The sequence below is a fragment of the Aulonocara stuartgranti genome, assembly GCF_965226115.1.
Source record: "Aulonocara stuartgranti genome assembly, chromosome: 8".
Lineage (NCBI taxonomy): Eukaryota > Metazoa > Chordata > Actinopteri > Cichliformes > Cichlidae > Aulonocara > Aulonocara stuartgranti.
In genome coordinates this window covers 24,581,136-24,601,873 of record NC_138959.1, presented here as the reverse complement: position 1 = coordinate 24,601,873, position 20,738 = coordinate 24,581,136, and the positions used below count along the sequence as shown (strand labels likewise).

Genomic DNA, 20,738 nt, shown 5'->3' with positions numbered 1-20,738 from the left:
GAAAACAAATCTAAACAAAAAAATCTGAAAGAGACTTTTGTTTATTTATTCATTTATTTAAAAAAAAAAAACCAACAATCATATATGACCCCCTATGAGCAAGCACTTTGGCAACAGTGGGAAGGAAAAACTCCCTTTTAACAGGAAGAAACCTCCGGCAGAACCAGGCTCAGGGAGGGGCGGCCATCTGCTGCGACCGGTTGGGGTGAGAGAAGGAAGAGAGACAGAGGTTAACAACAGATATGATTCAATGCAGAGAGGTCTGTCTATTTGAGACAAAGCCTGTCTGATCTAGGTCTATCAGCTCCGGGATAATTGATTCCAGTCTCTTAGCTAATATTGAAGCAAATAATTTATAGTCCACGTTAAGGATAGAGATTGGCCTATACGAGCTGCATTCTTTTTTATCTTTGCCATCTTTTGGGATAACTGCTTCTCTCCGAGATTGTGGGGCTACTCCTGTTCTTAGTGTATGATTAAAGCAATTAAGCAGCACTGGTGTTAGTTGCGTCCTAAATGCTTTATACCATTCGGACGGATAACCGTCTGTGCCCGGTGCCTTATTCGCCTTCAGCCTGGAAATGGCTGATGTAGATGTCTTCATTTTTATTTCAAAAAATGATTCTCTAGCGGTGGTCCTCGGCCCAGCTGTGGTTAAAGGTGTGGCGCTTGCCGTTTTCGCAGTTGGTTCTGGCCCTCTTATTTGATGTTGCAAAGATGCTTTCATCTGGCTTCCTCTTAATTGGCAAGATGGAATTTTGTGTCCTGTAGCTAGTGGTTGCGCAGGATGGAGCCATAGAATCGTGGCGTTTCTGCTGGTCATGATCTGACCTTTCATGTTGGTACAGTGTTTCTCTGCGCACATCTTTCCAATTAGTCTTTTTTCTTTTAAGATCTGGGTCACTCGTATCCTTTTCATTTTCCTGCAGGTGCTTTCTTTTACACTGTGCTTTCTTTGGAATTGTCTCAGAATTTTCACTCTGACTGGACCTGACTAAATTGTGGCTGCTCCTCTGAGTTGAATGGGGAGAACCGTTTTGGCTGTGGGGGATCACTTGTGTTTTTCTCTCTGCTGCAGAGGGAGGGAAGTTCCTCTGAGCAGATTGTCTGGTGTCAGAGGTGGGCTTGTGTGCAGACTCTGTCCTGCTGGTATGGAGACTCTGTCCTGGCGTCTCTTTCTTCTTTGTCCTTAAGTAGTTTATGTGCTCATAGCAGGACTCAACATAGGAGCTTCTCTGGCGCATCCATGCAAGGTGGCTCAGTTTTGAAAAGGCATGCTCAAGGACCTGATTGGGTGTTATTCGTTTTCGGGGATCGAGGTGAAGCAAGTGCTTTACCATTTCTACAAACATCAGGATATCACACCTTTTTGCAGTTGCATCTGCATAATCCTCATCTTCAAAGATCTCGGTATATAAGAGTTCATCCAGAGACTTCAATTTTTTAACTCTTTTGTCAACAAACTCAATCCCAAACTCCTGGAAATATTGTTCAGTTGTCTTGAGTTTCCAGTGGTAGATGTTGTCGGAATTGAACTCCCTGCAGAAATACTTTGCAGTCTTTTGCCCACAGTTTAACATTTGCTCTGGGAGTTCTCCTTGAGTCTCCGTTATGTACTTTAGTATGGCATATTCACTGTATCCCGGGTACAGCAAGTAACCAGTGTATAGAGACACTGCCATGCAGCCCAGAGACCATATGTCTATGGCTTCTGTAAATGGAAGCCCCAGAATAATCTCCGGAGACCGGTACGGACGTGTCTGGATGTATGAGCCCACCTTGGCAGCTGAGGTCTCACAGGCCAGACCGAAGTCAATTAGTTTAACTCGGTATGGCTCTTGGGGATTATTCACCAGCATTACGTTCTCTAATTTCAAGTCTGCATGGATTGTTCCAATCGACTTGAGGTGGCTAAGAGCTAAAGCTATCTGTATGACGATGGGGCGAATAGCCTTTAAACTGAGCGGATTGCAATATCTTTCTTGCAATAAGTCAAGAAGACTTTTTTCGAGGAATTCAAATTCAAGGCACAGATGTCCACGGACTGTAAAAGCCTGGTACCATTCGACTATATTGTACTTGCTGGAGTTACAGGCTTTAAGTTTTTGCAGGGCAGCCAGCTCTTGGTTTTTAAACGGGTCTTTTTGGTCCTGATCCTTTATCATTTTAATGGCTACAATCTTTTTGTTAGCCATTTGGACACATTTGGCAACTCTGCCATATGTCCCTTCTCCGACAACACTTATAATTCGGTAGTTGGAGGAGAGCCAGCCACCGGGGACTAACTTGTCCTGGACATTTCCGAAAGACATCTCTGATGCTATCAAAGTGATTAACACTAAAAGTTAGAAGAGTAAAGCAGATTTCACCTCAAAATATTATGAAATAAAATAGATGGTTCTTCTTTCTTCTTCAAAGTGTGAAAAGGTGAAAGGTCTGCTCAAACGGTTTACTGTTAAACTTGGTTCTTGCAGGCGTGACCAAATGTATCTCTGCTTGAACGTTGGAACGTTTGCGAACTGCTGCTGGCTTCAACTGCTGTCAACAAACTGACTGATAACTGCTGATTCTCACTTCTATTTATAGAAAAAGAAGGATCAAAGATTCTAAGACGTTTGTGACATCATCACTCTGTAAGCCATTGAGATTGTGACATCATCTATGAATGGGGATGTTTTTTTTTAAACTGTTTTCAAATTTACTATGTCAGTTAGCTTAGTTTTAGAACAGTTGGTTAGTTACCACTTTTATATAGCACTTGTGTTCCCAGTTTATATACTTTCCGGTTGTTTGGTAGATTTTAGGTCTTTTTCCACTCAGCAAAAATAATAAAACATACTTGTATGTATTTTTTTTCCTATGGTGTATCCTATGGTATCCTATGGTGTACCCTCGAGGGTCCGGACAGACAGAGGAGGGGAAAACAATGCTATCTGCCTGATGATGAACATTTTCAGAGGCTTTGATCGTGGAAGTGCCCTAAGAGGAAGGAGTACCCATAATCAGAGAATTGAGAGGCTCTGGGGTGATCTGTGGCGAGGAATGACCAATGTGTACTGTGATTTATTTCACCACCTGGAGGAGGAAGGCATCATTGACATTGACAATGAAATGCACCTTTGGGCTCTCCATTACATCTATCTCCCAAGGATCAACAGAGATTTGAAAGACTTCACTCAACAGTGGAACAATCATGGCTTGCGGACAGAGAGACACTTGAACCCATTACAGAGCCTCAACTGCCATGCAGGACATCTTTCAGACCAGAGCAGCTGCTGCTGATGGGACTATTGGTGGGACAGCTGATGGTAGTGTGACAGCCACTGAGAGTGAGACGACTGCTGCTCAGGGCTCAGGTGCAGATTCTGGTGGTGGTGCTGCTGCTCATGGTACAGATGAGCTGGGATTGCTGGTCGACTGGCCTGAGAGGATTACTGTGCCAGACATTGAATTTACTCTGGACGGAACGGTGATGGAGCAAGTGGTAGAACTATTTAATCCACTAAGTGGCACCAGAGGGAGTCATGGTATTGAACTCATATCTGGCTTAATATACTTTCTGGACTCCACATATCACTGAGACAGTTCAATTAATGACTGAAACATAATAGCAGCAAGTGGAAAGACTTCAAAATATCTAGGTGACTGGATACATATAATGTGAAACGTTATGATACGTGTTTACGATGTACCATTGAGTAGTGGTGTAAATGCTGTTAAAATGTTCTGTGTAGATTTCATGATGTAGATGACTGATTTATAATAAGTTACATAATTTCATGAATATATATATAGTTTGTGTTGAAATGTCTTTATTTGAAATGTACATGTGTAAAGTGTAAGAGCTAGTGTCTTGTGAGAATACCCTTAACGAGAGTACACGAGACTTTGCATGGACTGTGAAGGAGCAGATGTCTCTCATGAAGCGATTTTAAGCTAAAAGTTTGCTAAAAGAAAAAGCAACACAAGGACTTAAGGACCTCTTTTCAGGACAAGCAGCCAACGAGGTATTTGTCATTTGAGAAATGTTGTTATTTGTGTTTGGACTTAATATGTGTACTGTAAAGTTGCTAATTGGTTTGTACTGTTCACTCGTGACCAGTTCCCACGGCGTATTGGCATACTGGTGATGGTGAAGCTGAGGAGAGAAGGCCCAAGTAATAAACGCCCGTTTCAAAGAACCGACCTGTGTCTGTGTTGTCGTGAAGAGAGCTACAAGTGGAGATATAAGAACGAGCTGTGTGACACTGACAATAAAAATGTTGAGTGATTTTTAAAGTGTGTAAGATGGAAGTTGTGAAGTTGAAAGTTTACAACTGAAACAATCTCGATAAAGTCAACTTGAATAATCTAAAAGCTACAGCTGTTGATATTGATAAATACAACTATAAAGTATTGACAGTAAATAATTAAAAAACGATAGTAGGTCTTGAAGTGGCTCAGTATAGTGTAGTAGGTATAAAATGGTTTAGCGTGTGTGATGTTGTGACAGTTCACAGCAGAGAAAAATGTTAACATTAGCGAGCAGATTATGTTTTGCTTTGTACAGATTACGCTTTGTACAAACATAGTTCTGAAAATACTGGACTCCGGTGTAAAATGTGAATAAAAAAAAGAGCAAGCAGTGATTTGCAAATGTCAAAGGCAAAGTTTATTCACAGTAGAACATAGAAAACATGTCAAATGTTTACACAGAGACTACGTCGTTAAAAAGAAGTCCATTTTAATTTGATGGCAGCAAAATGTTTCAAAACAGCCATTGGGATGGGGCAAGAGAAGGCTGGAAAAAAGTGGTTCTAAAAAGAAACAGCTGCAGGGATATTTTAAGAGTAACAGGTCAGCTACATGATTAGATATTAAAAGAGCATCTTACAGAAGCAGAGTTGCTTTGGAGGAAATGTGGGCAGAGGTTGATCAATCTGCAAAAAACTCCATTAACAAATTGTGCAACAATTTCAGAGTAATGTCCCCAAGTGTAAAGTCTTTAAAATATTCCTGAGATACTGTTAACATTATTAAATTTGAAGGCTATTATACAGTGGTATTACTTTAAACTGAGTAAAACGGTATTTTGGTAAAAGTTAAGGTCTCCGTTTGTTTCAGAAAGAGCATACTGTCATTTACTTGCTTTTATTATTTATTTATATGCCCTCCGCGGACCATCTCTGCACTGCGTGGGTGATTAGTGGCTCCCTGCACAGTAAGGGCTGCACACAGGGACAAGACGCACTCGGTTACGATCGGATCTTCCCTGGGCAGGGGGAGGTGATGAACTGTATGCCACTTTTTCATTGGCATACAATGTTTTATTGCCTACGGTGGGGCAGGTCACATACTGGGTGAAGGTGGGCAGTGTGGAGTCCAGCGAGACATGATTAAAGTCCCCTGATATTAGAAGAACAGCTCTCGGAGATTGCGTTTGCAGTCTGCGGACCACAGAGAGTCACAGGCTGCCTCCACGGATGCTAACGGCTAATAGCGCAATGTCTGTGTTGCAGAGTTGTTCTTTCACAGCGATGTGCCCAGAGATACCACAACAGTCTTTAACAAACACTGCCAGCCCCCCTCCTTTCCTCTCACCGCTGTCTCTCGTCTTGTCCGCCCGCAGCAGCTGGAAGCCGGGCAGCCTACTCACAGAGGGAGTACCGGGCAGTGCCGGGATACTGCCACTGTGACCGTGTTAGCGTCATTAGCTCCTCAATCATATCAGGGAGCCATCTCACATTTACAGTGATTACAGGAAGGAGAGATGGTGTGTGAGGTGTCCTCGGGAGACATCACCCCCATTTCTTCCCTCACTGGGGATGTAGGCCGGGTCTGTCTGCCGGTAGCGCAGCTGCAGGGCGCATAGGCGCAGCGCTTAACAGCTGATCCCTAATGTAAACAAAGGAGCCATGCGCCGAGTGTCCAAACACGGGTGAAAAAAGTGGAGACAAAAGAAGAGAAAAGTCAACATAACTAGCACGAAGCGGTAATGCAAGATGGCAGGATCTGATTGCTAAGACATAAGTTAAAGGTTAAGAAAAGTAAAGAGGAAAATAAGAAAGAGGCTCAGAAATGAGCAGAGCTAGCTCTGCTCATTACCTGTTAGCTGCCATAACAGGTAACACAGTTAAGGTTTCAGAAAAAGTATTCTGTCGTTTGTTTGCTCGATCATGCCTTAAACACATCAAAATGCATAGTGGGATTATAATACAAGTGAATACTGTGACAAGCACTGGTACTGAATAGGCAATCGCTTAGCAGCAAGGTGAATCGGTGATGCATTAGTGTGGTCTGCACTTCCTCTTCTTTGATTGGGTGAAATGAGTTGAAAGTAATTGGATGAGGGAACCATGGGGAGTGCCCTGCATAATTTCAATAAAACGCCGTTTTAAACGTCGTTACAGCTGGCACAGAACGCCGTAAAAACGCCGTTCAAAGATGCATAAAAACGGCGTTTCCGCCTGTCTTTGAACGCCGCTTTTTCCGCCACTCGGATGGTGCGTTCAGGGCGCCATCCGAGTGGCGGAAAAAGCGGCGTTTGTCGGAACAGAACGCCGGTTTTTTCGGCTTTTTGAATGATTGAACGGCGTTTTTTACGCCATTTCTTAACCAAACGGGTTAGAAAAGTGGCGATTTTTGGCTCTAATGGTAGTGCACCCCCTCGACCTCACAAACGCCGCAGCACTTGGTAAGTTTATTGTATAGCGTTTTGGACGGGTTGATAGCAGTGTTAGCAAAACTAAATTAGCTAGTCCTCAATTATTTCATTTGGTAGGCAGCAGACAGAGATCGAACATCATACAACTCTATTTATTTGGTAAGTAGGTAACAGTCGTTCTTGATGTAAATGTTTCCTTAGGAATCCAGCAATGCACCTGGACCAAGTAGACCCGCCGTCTCCACTGGGATACCATACCGCTCGGTAGGCCTTCTTACACATATCATTTAATTTATTTATCATGAAATTTCCCCTTGTGGGACTAATAAAGGTATGCATGACAAACAAGAAATGCCCCCGTCCACACATAGCAGTGTCAAGATGCTTTGTGAGTTGTGTTGTTAAAAAAGCAATACAAAAAAGAAACACGTTCAGTATATTTTGCAGTTCAATGAAAAATACAACTTGGGTGATTTTTTTTTTTTTTTTTTTTTTTTTTTTTTTTTTTTTAAAGGAAGTAAACATGCTTGGCGAATACAAATTAACAGCATCACATTCATAAATTAAAATCCATCCAAACACTTTCAACGTGTTTGATCATTTGAATGTCATTTTAAAAAATGCGATTGTGTTTTACATTACCGACAGTCTGTGTTTGTGTATGTTTGTCTGTGTTGATTCACAATTCAGAAAATGGTAACAATCATTACAGAGACACATTGTTTGTCTGCTGAGAGAAGAGTAGTAATGAAAGAAGTGTATTTTGCTCATTATGATAGCTGCAAATTCAAGCTTTTCAGTTAGTTTTTGCCAGCAATGAATGGTTATGGTTGGTACCATGCACTTCAGATTGTTTTTTCAAGCTGTTAACATATTGTAGTTTTTCACCTCAGGCTACATTTTCAAAGCCAAACATAATGTAGCAATAGTTCTACATGTCATCTAGGTAAATACGGCCTGTTGATCCAGCAAAAACACAACCTACTTTCCTCTGTTCGATAAATATTAAAGTCACTTTGTAGCATGCTGCTGGGCTAAAAATAGACCCCTACTAGAGTATGAGATGACAACCCATAGATCAATAATATTACTGAATGAATGGCACGAATCTAGCTCTCAAGCGGTCCTGCCCACATTGTTAAAAAAAATACGATTCAGCATGAACAGATGGAAGAAGAGCCTTGAGGGCTAAAAGAAAAAACAACAGAGCTGTTCAATACTGCTCCTGTAGAAATCAAAGTTCTTAAGTAGCCTATTTAACAGCAACATCTCAATGAGGTATTTCTACTGCACCCTCTTCTGCACCGTGATGGATAAACAGGTGGTGAAAAATATTCCCGATTATTGCTGAGTTTGGACTCAAACTCAGCACTTCATGTCTTTGTCCAGTTTCTGCAGCTTTGTGTGATTAGAGAGTGTGTTATCAATAGAATACACAGTTTATCAACGTGGCATATCAGAAGGTGATTGGCTGCAGACTCCCATCTCTGCAGGACCTGTACGCCTCCAGGACACTGGGGCATGCAGCTCGGATCTCAGCTGACCCTTCTCACCCTGGACACAGTCTGTTTGACCTGCTCCCCTCAGGCAGGAGGCTCCGGTCCATTCGCACCAGAACCTCTCGCCACAAGAACAGTTTCTTCCCCTCTGCTGTTGGACACATGAACAATAACCGTATGACTGTTCCCACCACTAACACATGACCCTACGCTGTGTTCACTGCATCATTCCATGTTTGGCACTGATCACCACCTGCACTCATGTATATATCATGTATATATCTATCTACTTAGCACTTTTAATTCGTATTTTTATTTTCATGTCTATTTAAGCGTAATTTATGACAGGCGATTTAAGTAACTCATCACAGCAGCTGCACTTTACAGTCTCTAAGCTATATTTTCCTTGTTTTGTTCTGTCACTCAAGACCAAATAAAAGACAAAACTGGGGGAAAAGCCCTGATTGTAATTATGCACTGCGCTCAAAGCATGCGACTTGTTTGACAGTAAAACGCTTGCGTGTCGTGGAAAATGGGGATTGTGAAATGTGCCCAAAGTTGACAAAAGCAGAAGTGTCATATATAATGCCATACAACACGCGCAGCAGTAAAGTTTGTTCCTCAACCATCATCCCACGTATGTCATCACAGCTGCCAAAAACAACACTGCTGTCAGCTTGAGAGGGAAGAAAGCTGCTGAGCAACAACAAGCTCACTGTGGAGTGTGTAGATATTTAGCTCTGATTTGTGATGCTCATGGCTGTTCTTTCTCAGTGCATTTACTATCAAAAGCTAAATTCAAGCCAACTATGCACTGGTGTATTCTTCTACTGATGAATAACACTAGGCTGCCCACACTTACATTTGATACAATATGGACACTTTTTACACTTTTTGTGAACGGTACAGCTTTGACACCCCCCCCCCCCCCCCCCAAAAAAAAAAACTAAAACTTGTGTCAGGAAAACCCATTTTTCAGAGCACTTTTATGATCTTTTGATGCGATGCAGTGACTTTGAGCGTCTCATTTTAAAAGTTGTTCACAATAGATTCACGTTATTAGTCAGTTCTGGGTCCAAATTAATAACATTCACAGCCACCGTTGAACCACCATTCATCTGCTTCAGATCATTGCTAAGCAAGGTTTAGCTAAAGAAATGGGAACAAATTATGTTGCTATGGGTACCAAGGTGCCTAAACTTACTTAGGTGTTACACATAAAAACAACAGTGGCTCAGGTGCCTCCTTTATGCTCGAATGATTCATGGGTCAGTGCTGAGTGGCTTAACAGAGAAAAAAACAGCAAAAGAAAGTTTAAAAATGTTGTAAATTGCACGTAATTCCATGAAGTGATGTTTTATATTACAGCACATTAAAGAAATACTGCTACTAAAAGATTACAGATGCATTGGTGCAAGTTGAAATGTTTACTTTAAAGATGGCTTTTTGAACGTGTTCATAAGTAAGCAAGTTTACATTAGAACAACTAATCTCTGCAAAGACTTGAATTCTGCACCATGTTCGTTAACTTAATCTTAATCACTTAAATTCTGAATTATTTTACAGAAGCCACAATTGTTTTTGTTAAACAACCTGCAGCCAATGGCATCCAACAGTCCAAATAATATATGCTGTAATTCTTACTCGTTTCTACAGATCTGTGTTTGGCCATCAACGCCACCATCACCCCTTCTCCCTTCACACTTACTTGTGTTGTTTCCCAGCGATGTCACAACACAGCGTTACCTGTGGTTAAATGGACCTTTCTACCAGCGGGCACGGATCAACCAGAAGACGAACTCCTCATCGCCCGTGTCAATATGAGGAAGGAGCGTTTCTATGGCCAAAGATGAAGCTGACAGTGGTGAAACAGGGAAAGATCTTTGAGCTGGTTATCTTGAACGTGTCCGAGGGGGACCGGGGGCTCTACATGTGCCGGGTGCAGGAGTTTAAAAAGCATCAGGCTCGCTGGAAAGCTTCATCCAACTACACTGCTGCTACTTAGCTCAGAGGTGAGGGCTTGGTTTGCTATCTTGGAGCTTCCCTGTAGTTATAGTTACTGTTTGAGATTTGATAATTTATAAGTGATTTACAAACCACCATATTAGAATCGGATCCATTGACTGAGTCAATACATATGGAAGGTGAGTATCAGAAGGTGAGTAACAGCCAGGTGCTGCTAATCAAATCAAACTGATTATCAGTAAGAGTGAGAAGCAAAGTCTTTGCTTGTCTGGAGCATTCAGGTGTGCGTCAGAGATATCAGCAGTGATCTTACAGAAACAACTATCGCTGCTTCTCTACCTCGAAAGAGTTATAAAGTAATTTCCAAACAATTTGACATCCAGATCTACAGCGACAGCATTTAAGACCGCTGCCTGTCTTCCCAGAGGTGGATGTCCGGAGAAATTCCCGAGATCAGGCGATACGATGCTCAGAGAAACGATGAAAAACCATATACACTACAGGCCTCGGTTAGTGTTTTAAAAGTTAAACTTCATGACAGTGCAGTTCAGTTAAAAAGACTGAACAAGAATGTTTTGTTTGGAAGGATTTCCAGGAGAACGACTTTTCTCTGACATGGACGAATCATTCGTTTTGGTCATTTCATGGGACAGTATCAAAAATACTTAACAATAAACACTCTTAAATGCCAAACAGGCACATTTGGTTTGAATTCCACCATACAGGATTTGAGAAGATCCAGGGAGCCTTTAAATTTCATAAAGGTTGTGTTCGAGAAACATAAGAGTAGTCGATTTTTGATAAGCGGGTTTGTTTTTGAACTGTTCAGAGAATGTCACTGCTGCAACTGTGTCAAAGGCTCCAAAATAAAAGTTTAGATAAAAAAGATTTATTGACAAGCAAAACAGCATCTCTATATATTACATAAAGTCATCTTATGTACAAAATTAATTTGTATTGACTGAAAACACACAGTCCTCGTGCTGGAGCTGCATGTTCAGAGTCTTTGCAGTCATCCTTGTCAGCTCACGGTCACAGCACTTTATTCTATGCTTCTGCACTTTGGAAACAGCAGATGTGGAGTCAAATCAGGATTTGTTGTCTTTGCCTGCTTGGCTGGGGGGAGGATCCATCAGGTCCTTAAATCCCAGTTTCTCCAGAGGCTCCTTGGTCATCAGCTGACTGAAAACAAAAAATAAAACCAAGACGATTATACACGTTACCTTTGTCGATTCACTAGGTAACATTTTCATTGGCTTTCTTACTGGTCCATTCGGCACTCCAGGTAGTCTTTGGACTGCAGTCGGCACATGGAGTTGTCATAGTTGTTCTCTCTGAGACATTTCATGAACTTTTCTTTGAAGGCTTTGCACTCTCCTGGAAAAACAAAAGGACAAAATCAGGACTTGTGCATTTGTATGGTCATCTGTAACCCCCAGTAATAAAACTGTTTCTTCCGAGCCACACAACGCTAGTGCTTAAGGGGAACATTAAAGAATCAGGAGCCCACAGGTTGTCATCAACTTTCAGCCCCGATAAGGCGGCCCATCACGATCATCAGTCAGGATTTACAGAAGAAGCTGACATCCAGCACAAGTTATCGAGAACAATGGCCAACAACATAATGCACATATTTGATTTTTAATTGCCATTAAAAGTCTTTGAAAGTTATGACACGCTAATGAGGGTTCTTCTGTAGATCATACACGCAGAAAAAAAAAAAATCATGTTAATAAAAACAGAATCAGTGAAGTTTGTATGAAACACAACATTTGTGCTACTGCCAAAACTTTCTGTCCATGACTGTGTATCATGATACTTTTCTAGCTTTTTAAGTGAAGGGCTGCTGCCAACATATTGCTTGAAGGTTCTGTGCAGTTTATATAGAGCAGGACAGACATTTGTGTTTTCAAATGAAAGGAAAAAAAATCAAACAGCAGGTGAGGCGTTGTCCTACAAAGTTTCCTGTTGTTTGTGAGCGAGTTGTTTTACATACACTCATCATGCGCATGAATGGTCATTTTGAGCTTTTATAATTTCTTTAAAGTGCAACCAAGGTGCAACTTGCTAACGAACATTTAACCAAATAGTGCGGGTGTACATATATGAGCCTGTGTTGATTAAAGAAAATAATTTCAAACTTGTGCACCCAATTATAGTTTTGAAAACCATGAAAGATGTGTGGTGGTCAATCTTCATTTTCATTAAATGTCTCTTATTTTAATAAAGCAAACTGATCAGAAGTTTAATGTAGTTAAGAACATTTATAACTGGTATAAATATAACGCAGAGCAGCACATCATACATGTTTGTGTAAACGCTATTTTCATTACAGTCTGTCCTTCAGACCTTCTGTCCTAATAGCAATAGCATCAAGCATCGCTGTAAACGTCCATGTACCAATCCTGCTAAAAGGCAGCTGGCTTAGACAAAGGTCTATGAGTGCATTGCACTTATTTAAAACATTTCTAAATATTTATAGCATACACTGTCACAGTTATTATTAATTCTGTCGCTGTTGTGTCTGCGGTGAGGGGAACGAGAGTTATTTAACGGGGCAGACAGGCTCAGCTGGAGCTTACCGAAATGGTCCAGAGGGAACGAGCCTTTGTCCGGAGGCCGAGGTTTAAAAGTCTTCGACCCGAAATTCATAGCGGTAGACATTTTCTCTCAGTTCACAGAGGGCCGTCTCAAAATGTTTTGACATAAACAACAGCCTCTCCGTTTGACCCTGCTGTCGCGCAAGTATGACGTTTTATTTTGAGGGCTCGGCAGACAGACATTAGTAATCGATTGATGCTATCGTAAACTGTCCGCACTTTCGTGAAAGAATAAGAGCTGATATTAATTAAACCCATATATGGGTTTAATTTTGGTCTTAATAAATGTGTAACTTATTTTTTTCCGTGGCATTAACAACCAGTCTGCTAAAAATGACCATGTAATGCACAATAGCAAACGGATACTATAGGACTACAGGGGGAAAGCACAGTGATCAGAATTTCCCCTCATTACAAACAAATGACTTTGGATACTTTGCAAAATAAAGTTCTCATGAAAACTAAAAAACAGTTTCATAATTCAAAATAATATAACGGACTAAAAAAGAAACTCTAACTGTACACTGAATCTGATAGAACCGATTCATACTGTTCTCTTAGATACTGTAAGAAATTGAAAATCATAACTGCTGGTTGAAAATATTATTTAAAAATGATTTGATGCAACAACAAAAACGATTGCCTCAGGCAGCTGCCGACAGACGGTGATGAGGAACAGGAAGAGAAACTGTCACGGACGACCAAGCCCCTACATGGGATGACAGACAGAGGAACTGACTGACATTAGGAAATCCTACTGGTTAGAAGCCGACAGCGCAGAGGCTCCGATGATGGCAACACAAACACAGGCCCCAAGTGCCAGATCCATAGAAGTAAGCGTTTACCACAACCAACAGGACCCAAGCTGCAGACTGTGCAAGGCTGCCCCAGAGACTATCCAACACATGGCAGGCAACAGGATGTAAGATGCAAGCTGGGTCTGTGTGCAAGAACATCTGTGCTGCATATACCCTAAAAGTCCCCAAGTCCTGCTGGGAGACACCAACAAAGGTGGTTAAGAGAAACAGGCCAAATGCGCTGTGGTGTGAGTTGTGTTAAATGTGGTAATCGCAGCAGACAGCAACATCAGGAAGAAGGAGCAGGAGAAAATAGTAAATTACCAGCGGCTGAAGGAACATCTGGAACAGATGTGGAAGTCCAAAGCGATCCCAGTGGTAATCAGGGGTCTCCATCCAGGAGAGTGCAACCTCGGAAACAACCTGCAACCTTCCCTCAGATGGGAGATATATGTTAATATGTATTTATTAATAGTAGGCACACTTATTCACCTCTCCGTTTCTGCGTGTGCATTCAGAGCACGTTCATGTTATCAGTTTCATTTAAATGACATTTTTGCACGAGCGCAGGATCCGACTCCACTGGATTCTTTAAACGTGCAGCTTCACCTAGCTCACCGCTGGATGTCTCACTTTTCTAAGATATAAGGCTGAAGGGAAAGCAGGCAGACAGAGAGGAGGGGAGGAGGCGGCGATGGTAACGTGTGGGCTTGATTATTATGCAGCCAAAGAGCCTGGGTAATAGAGCTATCAGTGAGAGGCAGAAAGAGCTCTCGGCGCGGATCGCTCAGTTTCCTTTTCTCTCTCTGCTCTCTTATCCTCGGGCACAGCTCGGATCGGAGGTGGCAGGTGACCAGTCTGTCTGTCTGCTGGACCCCAGCGGCGGATGTTCTTGGGCACCTTCTTCCCACCGCGGTGAGGCTGGACGGATAAACTCACCATGGCGCTGGAAGCGGAGGGGAACAAGCTGCAGCTGCAGGACGTGCTGGCGAGACCGGGCAACGACAAGTGCGCGGACTGCGGCAATCCAGGTAAGGCAAACCTTCCCCCCTCCACCCCGTCCACCAGCCCCGTTACTGAAAACCCGGCGCCCGGTGGAGTCAGCGCATCCAGCTGCCGGTGCGCGTGTGCCTTTCGAGCCGCTGTACACCAGCAGGGGGTACATGAGCCAACTGGCACTTCAGAACCGCACAAGTCTGAGCGAGTCTGATGACAAAGGCCCGCAGATACCCGAGGACAAAGTAGACCAAAGTAGGCCTGACAGTGGACTCTGGACTTATAAGTCTGAGCCATAAACCAATTAAACTGTGTGAAGACATGCCAATTCTGCTCCTCACTCCGTGTGTGTGTGTGTGGTTTTGTGTTATTACAGTCTACACTGTCAGCAACCTCCATAAAGCTCAGTTATTACTTGTGTGTGAGTGGTTTTGCTTTACATGTTCCTGACTGTGTGTCCACCCTATTCCTGTGCAGCTATTTATGTTCATTTTTCACTGTCTTCATCCCCCCCCACCCAGATCCTCTCTTCATCATCCTTTCAGTACACCCCTCCTTCCTCGTTGCTCAAATGGCAGTAAACCAGTGAGTGGCCAGTCGAGGCTCCAGTACGGGCCGAACGCCCAGTGCTTGGAGCCGAGCCTGCCCGGGACGCCTGTTCCTTGGCCCCGGTTACGGCTCCTCTGAGGACTGGCTGTAGCAGAGCAGCATTGGTTTTTTTTTTTTACATTTTAGTTATTTATTTATTTATTTGAGCCAAAGGCACTTTTGCAAAACAAGATAGCTTTGTCTGAGGGGTAGACACTTAAAGAGGGATTTCATTGTGATTGTAGCAAGGTGGAAAGGTTGTTATTTTTTGTGGTTGATGCAGCTTTTAATTAGCAGAAGCATTTTTCTTTTATTTTCCTTTTTTTTATTATCAGCAACCTACATAACAACAGTTCAGCCTTTTGTCAGTTTATAACAGCTTTTACACAATGGTTAAAGTGAGATTTGGCAGGGCGGGGGGAACACTGAAATCCGGTGTAGTGGTGCAGCAGGGAACAACGACTCACCTTAAAATAACTCAGAGATTGATTTGTACCGTTAGCTCCAGTGGGCTTGTGTCTTAGCAGACAGCTTGACTCATAAACCATGACTACTTAATATTATCTCTATGTGTGTATGGATACCTCAGACTGCCCTCCACCTGGCCAATATCTATCTATCTATCTATCTATCTATCTATCTATCCATCTATCTATCTATCCATCCATCTATCCATCTATCCAATTCACGGTTGCAAAGGGGCTGGAGTCTATCCTAGCGACCACAGGAGGAGAGGCAGGGTACACCCAGGTTGCCAGCCTGACACAGGCCTAACACAGAGAGACAGACAATACATTCACACTCACATTCACACATCTCTGTAATTTAGAATCACCAATTAACCCAACCTTGAGTCCAAACCCATGACTTGATATAATATAAGTTTGCACATGGATACCTCAACCAACCCTCCACCAGCCCAAATAAAGTCAATTAAAATTAGCCACAGTGTTGCAGAGCCACATCCACAAGAAGAGGTTTTGGTACATATCCGCTGAAAGCTAACAAAGTGTGAAATTATCACTTGAAATTAAGTTTATGGTAGTTAGCAAGGCATCACTGTTATTTTCGTTATACTTTTCGTCAATGACCCTAGTTTTTTAACCTTAATTAGAGTTATAAAAATTGATTAGTATGAACAATAGGCTCAGTAGATATCTTACTAAGTAGTTTACAAATGAGTCCCATTGGTGTGCTGGGTTTAGTGGAAAATTGTGGATATTTGTGGCATTCAGAAGATGCATCCTAGCTGACCCCTGTGAGACCCCAGCCATACGTGAATGCTATTAAAACATATGGGATGGTTGTTCAGTAGAATAGAGTAGAAAAGAGAGTAGAATACTGATGGGCAGTAGTCATTAGCTTCATTGTTAATTAGTAAATGTTAGCATACTTGAGGAAAGAAAGTACTTTATAAGTGTTACTTATGCTGGAAGCCAATTCTCCAAGCTGAAATTAAAATGAAACCTGATCTGTTATGTGTCTAAAAGACATCCTTGTCAAGTATGCTGTCTTCTTTAAGATGATGAAAATGGTAAAGGTTATAGACGGTTAGCATTAGCATTGTTTCTGTGAGCGTGTGGCTGTGCTAGCATAAGCATTTATTTGCAAACCTGTACAGACTCACAGGCCAGCTAGCATGACTACAAGCTGTTTGGGGAAAGCTGGCACAATGATTTACACTGATCAAGCGTTATTTGTCTCTTGGGATGTCGTTTTTGATGATTTGTTCACTGTTCTGCAACAGTTCACTATGCCTCAGGGAAAGATTGGCATTGAATGTTCCCGAGCTAAAACTGTTAAGCAGTTTTCCCTGGCAAGTACACCACTTTCACCTTTGCAATGATTGCACAATAGAATCTCGCCTCTGAAGAGCAGTTGATGTTCTGTTCTGTGTGGCAGTGCCAATTGTATCCAGGATGTAATACAACAGCTTAGGGGAAGGAGCTGGAAAATCTGATCCGCCAAGTCGTATACACTCGCTTTCCTCGAGGTGATGAAATTTCCTTCAGCATGCGTGCTATAGTTTAGTTGAATCCAACTGCTTTGTTTCCTAATTACTGTGCTTCTTTCATAAAATTTCACAAGAGTACAAGCAGCACAGATGAAACCCCCACCAGTACCACTTCCCCTGTTGGCAGGAACCAGGAATCCCCAGGCTAATAATTCACATCTCATCAAGATATGAATTTTTGATGCTGGTTTTGGTGGTTCAATTATGAGATGGTTTCAATATAGAGAAAAACAGACAAATCCGCTCAATAGACAAAAGAGAAAGGAAAAAAACATCATTGTGGCTGTTAAGTAGAATATAACAGATACCGTACAAAGAGGTAAGTACAAAATGGGAAATAGTTTTTTCATATTTAGTGAAGCAAACATTTGATTTTCCTTAAACGAGTGCCATCTATCCTTGTTCTGCTTATCCAGTTCTGGCTTGTGGGAGAACTGGATCCCAGGTATCGAAGGGCGAGAGGTGGGGTACACCCTGCACTCGTATATCCAATCTAAAACCTGGAAAGAATCCACACAAGCATGGTGAGAACAAGCTTGTTCGTTCAGGCCACAGGCTGATTTCGAACCCAGTAACCTTCTCCCTGTACTCAGAATTTTCTTACTCATTTTACACATCAGTCACTGACTAAGAAACAGAGCAACATTGCACACTTCCCAGGTAGAAACTTGTCATCGACAAGGTGGATCTGCCCTAAAGCAGCGGTGCCCAAACCCGGGCCACAGACCAGTACCAGTCTGTGAGTCATTTGGTACCAGGCCGCGAGAGTTGATGCTCGGGTGTGAAATCTATGGTTTTCTGGGTTTTCTATTTTTTTTAATCATTTTTATTGTTAACTCGGTTTCCCTGGGTCTTTTCCCATGTGTTATGAATCTTTTTTTTTTTTTTTTTTAATTTTTGTTGTATTTATCTGCAACACCTTAAAGGCCGGGCCGTGAAAATATTGTCGGACATAAACCGGTCCATGGTGCAAAAAAGGTTGGGGGCCGCTGCCCTAAAGGATGCTCTACTTTATCCCCCTCTTTTGCTTTAATAGGGCCACAGTTTACAAAATGAACAACATGCTGTGTTCAGTGAGAAATGAAACTAGCGATTGAGGCCATAAACTCATCAGAAGACTGTTTGGTCATTTCATAGATTGAGGGAGCATAAGGGTCATTTTTCACAGGCCTATATAAAAAATGCACTTATTTTATCTCCCAGGAGATGCCGGCAGCATGTCCCTCAATTAATCTTGTATAATGGCCATTCCCAGATGTTGCAGTTCACACAGTTCTTCTCCTAGTTGACTTAGTGGGAGTACAGACATTTAAATTTGTTTGAAATCTGATTGCATTAATCACAGTGGTGCATTTGTTAAAGAGTCTGTATGCATAAATTTAAGACCAGACCAGAAACCAAGACAAGCGACTGTTAAGTGGGTGTGAGGGCTTTCAGCTAGTTTACAAGTAAACATTTACACTCTGAAAAGGTCTTCTCCAGAAATATATCGCTTTCTGCAATGACTCACACGATAATTCAAATGGGATTAGGAAATAAGAAAAGCATGCATTGTGCTAGACAAAATTATTTTGGAGTCTAGTCCACTCACCGTCGTGTGGTTGTCTGGCTCTCGCCTTTTCTCGATTTCACACCTACAGCTAATTTAGAATCACAAATTAACCTTAAGCAGATCTTCGGTGTGTGGGAGGAAACCCGTGCAGAAGCACTCCAAACAGAAAGATCTTTCTTGGTGAAGAATGAAATATGTCAGAAAAAAGACAGTTTCTAGCTTTACTTTGCTATAAAGGTGACAGGTTAGCCTGCTTTTCCTGAAAGATGAGGTCCTCTATTTTCCCTGCTACGCGACATCGCATGAAATCCTTCTATTGTTCGTGAATTTGCAGACTTACAAAGTAAAACACATCGCAGCATCAGCAGTGACCTGCCTGTCCTTCCTCACCCGTGTCTTATCGTCCCATCTCAGATACAGCATTCATTAAGCAGGCAGAAAGCTTGCTGGAATTGGGCTGAAAACTTGGCTTGTGGATGTTTTTGTAATGCTTAGTCATTCTTACTTTGCCCTTCCTTACCTTTGCGTTTCTTCCCCTATCTTCACTCTGCTGGTGCGCTTTGATGAGACCGCTGAGAGGCTGAGCTGGGCGCTTGTACTGCGGGGTTTCTCTGTAGCTCAGCAGCACTGTGGTTCTGCCCTCTGCTGAGGACACACAAATGATTTTTTGCCTCCAGAGAGAAGCCTCAGCAATCCTTTTAGGTGTGCAGAAGGTGTTTATAGAACAGCAAATCAGCAGGTCCAAGATGAGATATAACGAGGTTTAGGTTCCTTTTGCAGTACCACTCATTGCTTTCTGGGGGTTTTTTAGGTTTGAAACGTCTGAAAGCGGCCGGCCTGGGTTCAAGTCCGAGTCAGAAATAAATAATAAATAATCAGAATACAAGTTGACACTCATCTAAGTCGAGTTTGCTATTGCAAACAGACTCACTGTAGACGGTTTGCTTTCAGCATAGACAAACAAACATAGATTGATCGTAACGTGTTGACCATCAGCACCACCACTCACAGTTGGTTGACGAATGCAAAAAAATGTGATGAAATGGGCAACCATCAATTTTTTTAAGTCACAAGGAGGTTACGGTCCCTATTTTACGCCAGTCAGTAATACAGTTTAGGATCACATGGACTTTAATTTTAAGGTGTTTTGAGCATTTTTTTATGATCTGACATCGGACGAAATCCTGAACAAATGTTTTTACGTCATCCTTTGCAGTCTGCTTTCTCAAGAGCAGCAGGAGGTTCTCCACTTCTAATGTACTCTCGCTACATGAAATTGTTTGATTTCAGCAAAGGTTGTCATTCGGTTAGAGTGTGCAGTAGGCTGGATGCATGAAGAGCACTTGCTTCAGGGTAATTCTCAGTTACCTGCTCTATTCACAGTTTGCTCAATAATACATTCTAACTTAGCTCTAAGCAGCAGGCAGGTTAAAGACTGTTACATCTCCATTCCAGCTCAAGTTCTGTGTTCTTGCTTACAGTTCTGCTGGGTAATACTGACAAAAAGCCTGAGAGAATATTTACAAAGTTCTCTTAACCATCTGTGCCAAGTATGGCCTGGAAGCCCCGAGGTCAAAATGGGAGACGTCCCCTAGGGTGGTCAAGAATAACCGAGCTAAGATCTTGTGGGACTTCCAGATAAAGTGGTAGTGGCTAACCAACCGGACATAGTTGTCGTAGACAAACAGAAGATGACGACCGTAGTGATAGATGTAGTGATACCGAATGATGGCAACTTCAGGAAGAAGGAACATGAGAAGCTGGAGGAGTACTAAGGGCTGGGAGAAAAGCTTGAGAAGATGTGGAGGGTGAAGGTAACAGTGGTCCCAGTGGTAATCGGAGCACTCGGTGCAGTGACCTCCAAGCTAGGCGAGTGGCTCCGGCAGATCCCAGGAACAACATCGGAGATTTCTGTCTAGAAGAGCACAGTCCTAGGAACAGCTAAGATACTGCGCAGGACCCTCAAGCTCCTGGCCTCTGGTAGAGGACCCGAGCTTAATGGATAAAGACCGCCCACAGGGGCGAGAGGGGAATTTTTTAGATATATAAAATTGTATAATGCTTGACTTGTGTATATATAAGTC

The 20,738-nt window shown here is 42.3% G+C and overlaps 2 protein-coding genes and 1 long non-coding RNA gene across 8 annotated transcripts in view; 1 reads left to right on the top strand and 2 right to left on the bottom strand.

Moving 5' to 3' along the window:
* LOC309712689 overlaps positions 1–20,738 on the bottom strand; it is a 354,596-nt gene that overhangs the window by 120,408 nt on the left and 213,450 nt on the right. The gene's annotated exons all lie outside the window — the stretch shown is intronic.
* Positions 9,758–20,738, top strand: part of LOC309712965 (arf-GAP with dual PH domain-containing protein 1) — a 40,656-nt gene continuing 29,675 nt past the window's right edge. The window contains exons 1-3 of one of the 6 annotated variants that reach the window (XM_082544211.1): positions 9,758–10,154; positions 13,356–14,201; positions 14,335–14,535. In XM_082544211.1, coding sequence (XP_082400337.1) covers positions 14,445–14,535 — 91 coding nt within the window. In that variant the 5' untranslated portion in view covers positions 9,758–10,154; positions 13,356–14,201; positions 14,335–14,444. Of the gene's footprint in view, positions 10,155–12,797; positions 12,853–13,355; positions 14,536–20,738 lie in introns of those variants that run through there. The other 5 variants (XM_082544210.1, XM_082544208.1, XM_082544212.1 and 2 more) reach the window with 5 other exon arrangements.
* cox19 (cytochrome c oxidase assembly factor COX19) lies at positions 10,981–12,851 on the bottom strand. Its single transcript, XM_082544214.1, has 3 exons — positions 12,690–12,851; positions 11,373–11,484; positions 10,981–11,289 (listed from the first exon to the last, which is right to left on the bottom strand). Exons 1-3 carry the CDS (start codon positions 12,769–12,771, stop codon positions 11,196–11,198), a joined length of 288 nt encoding a protein of 95 aa, XP_082400340.1. The 5' UTR covers positions 12,772–12,851; the 3' UTR covers positions 10,981–11,195.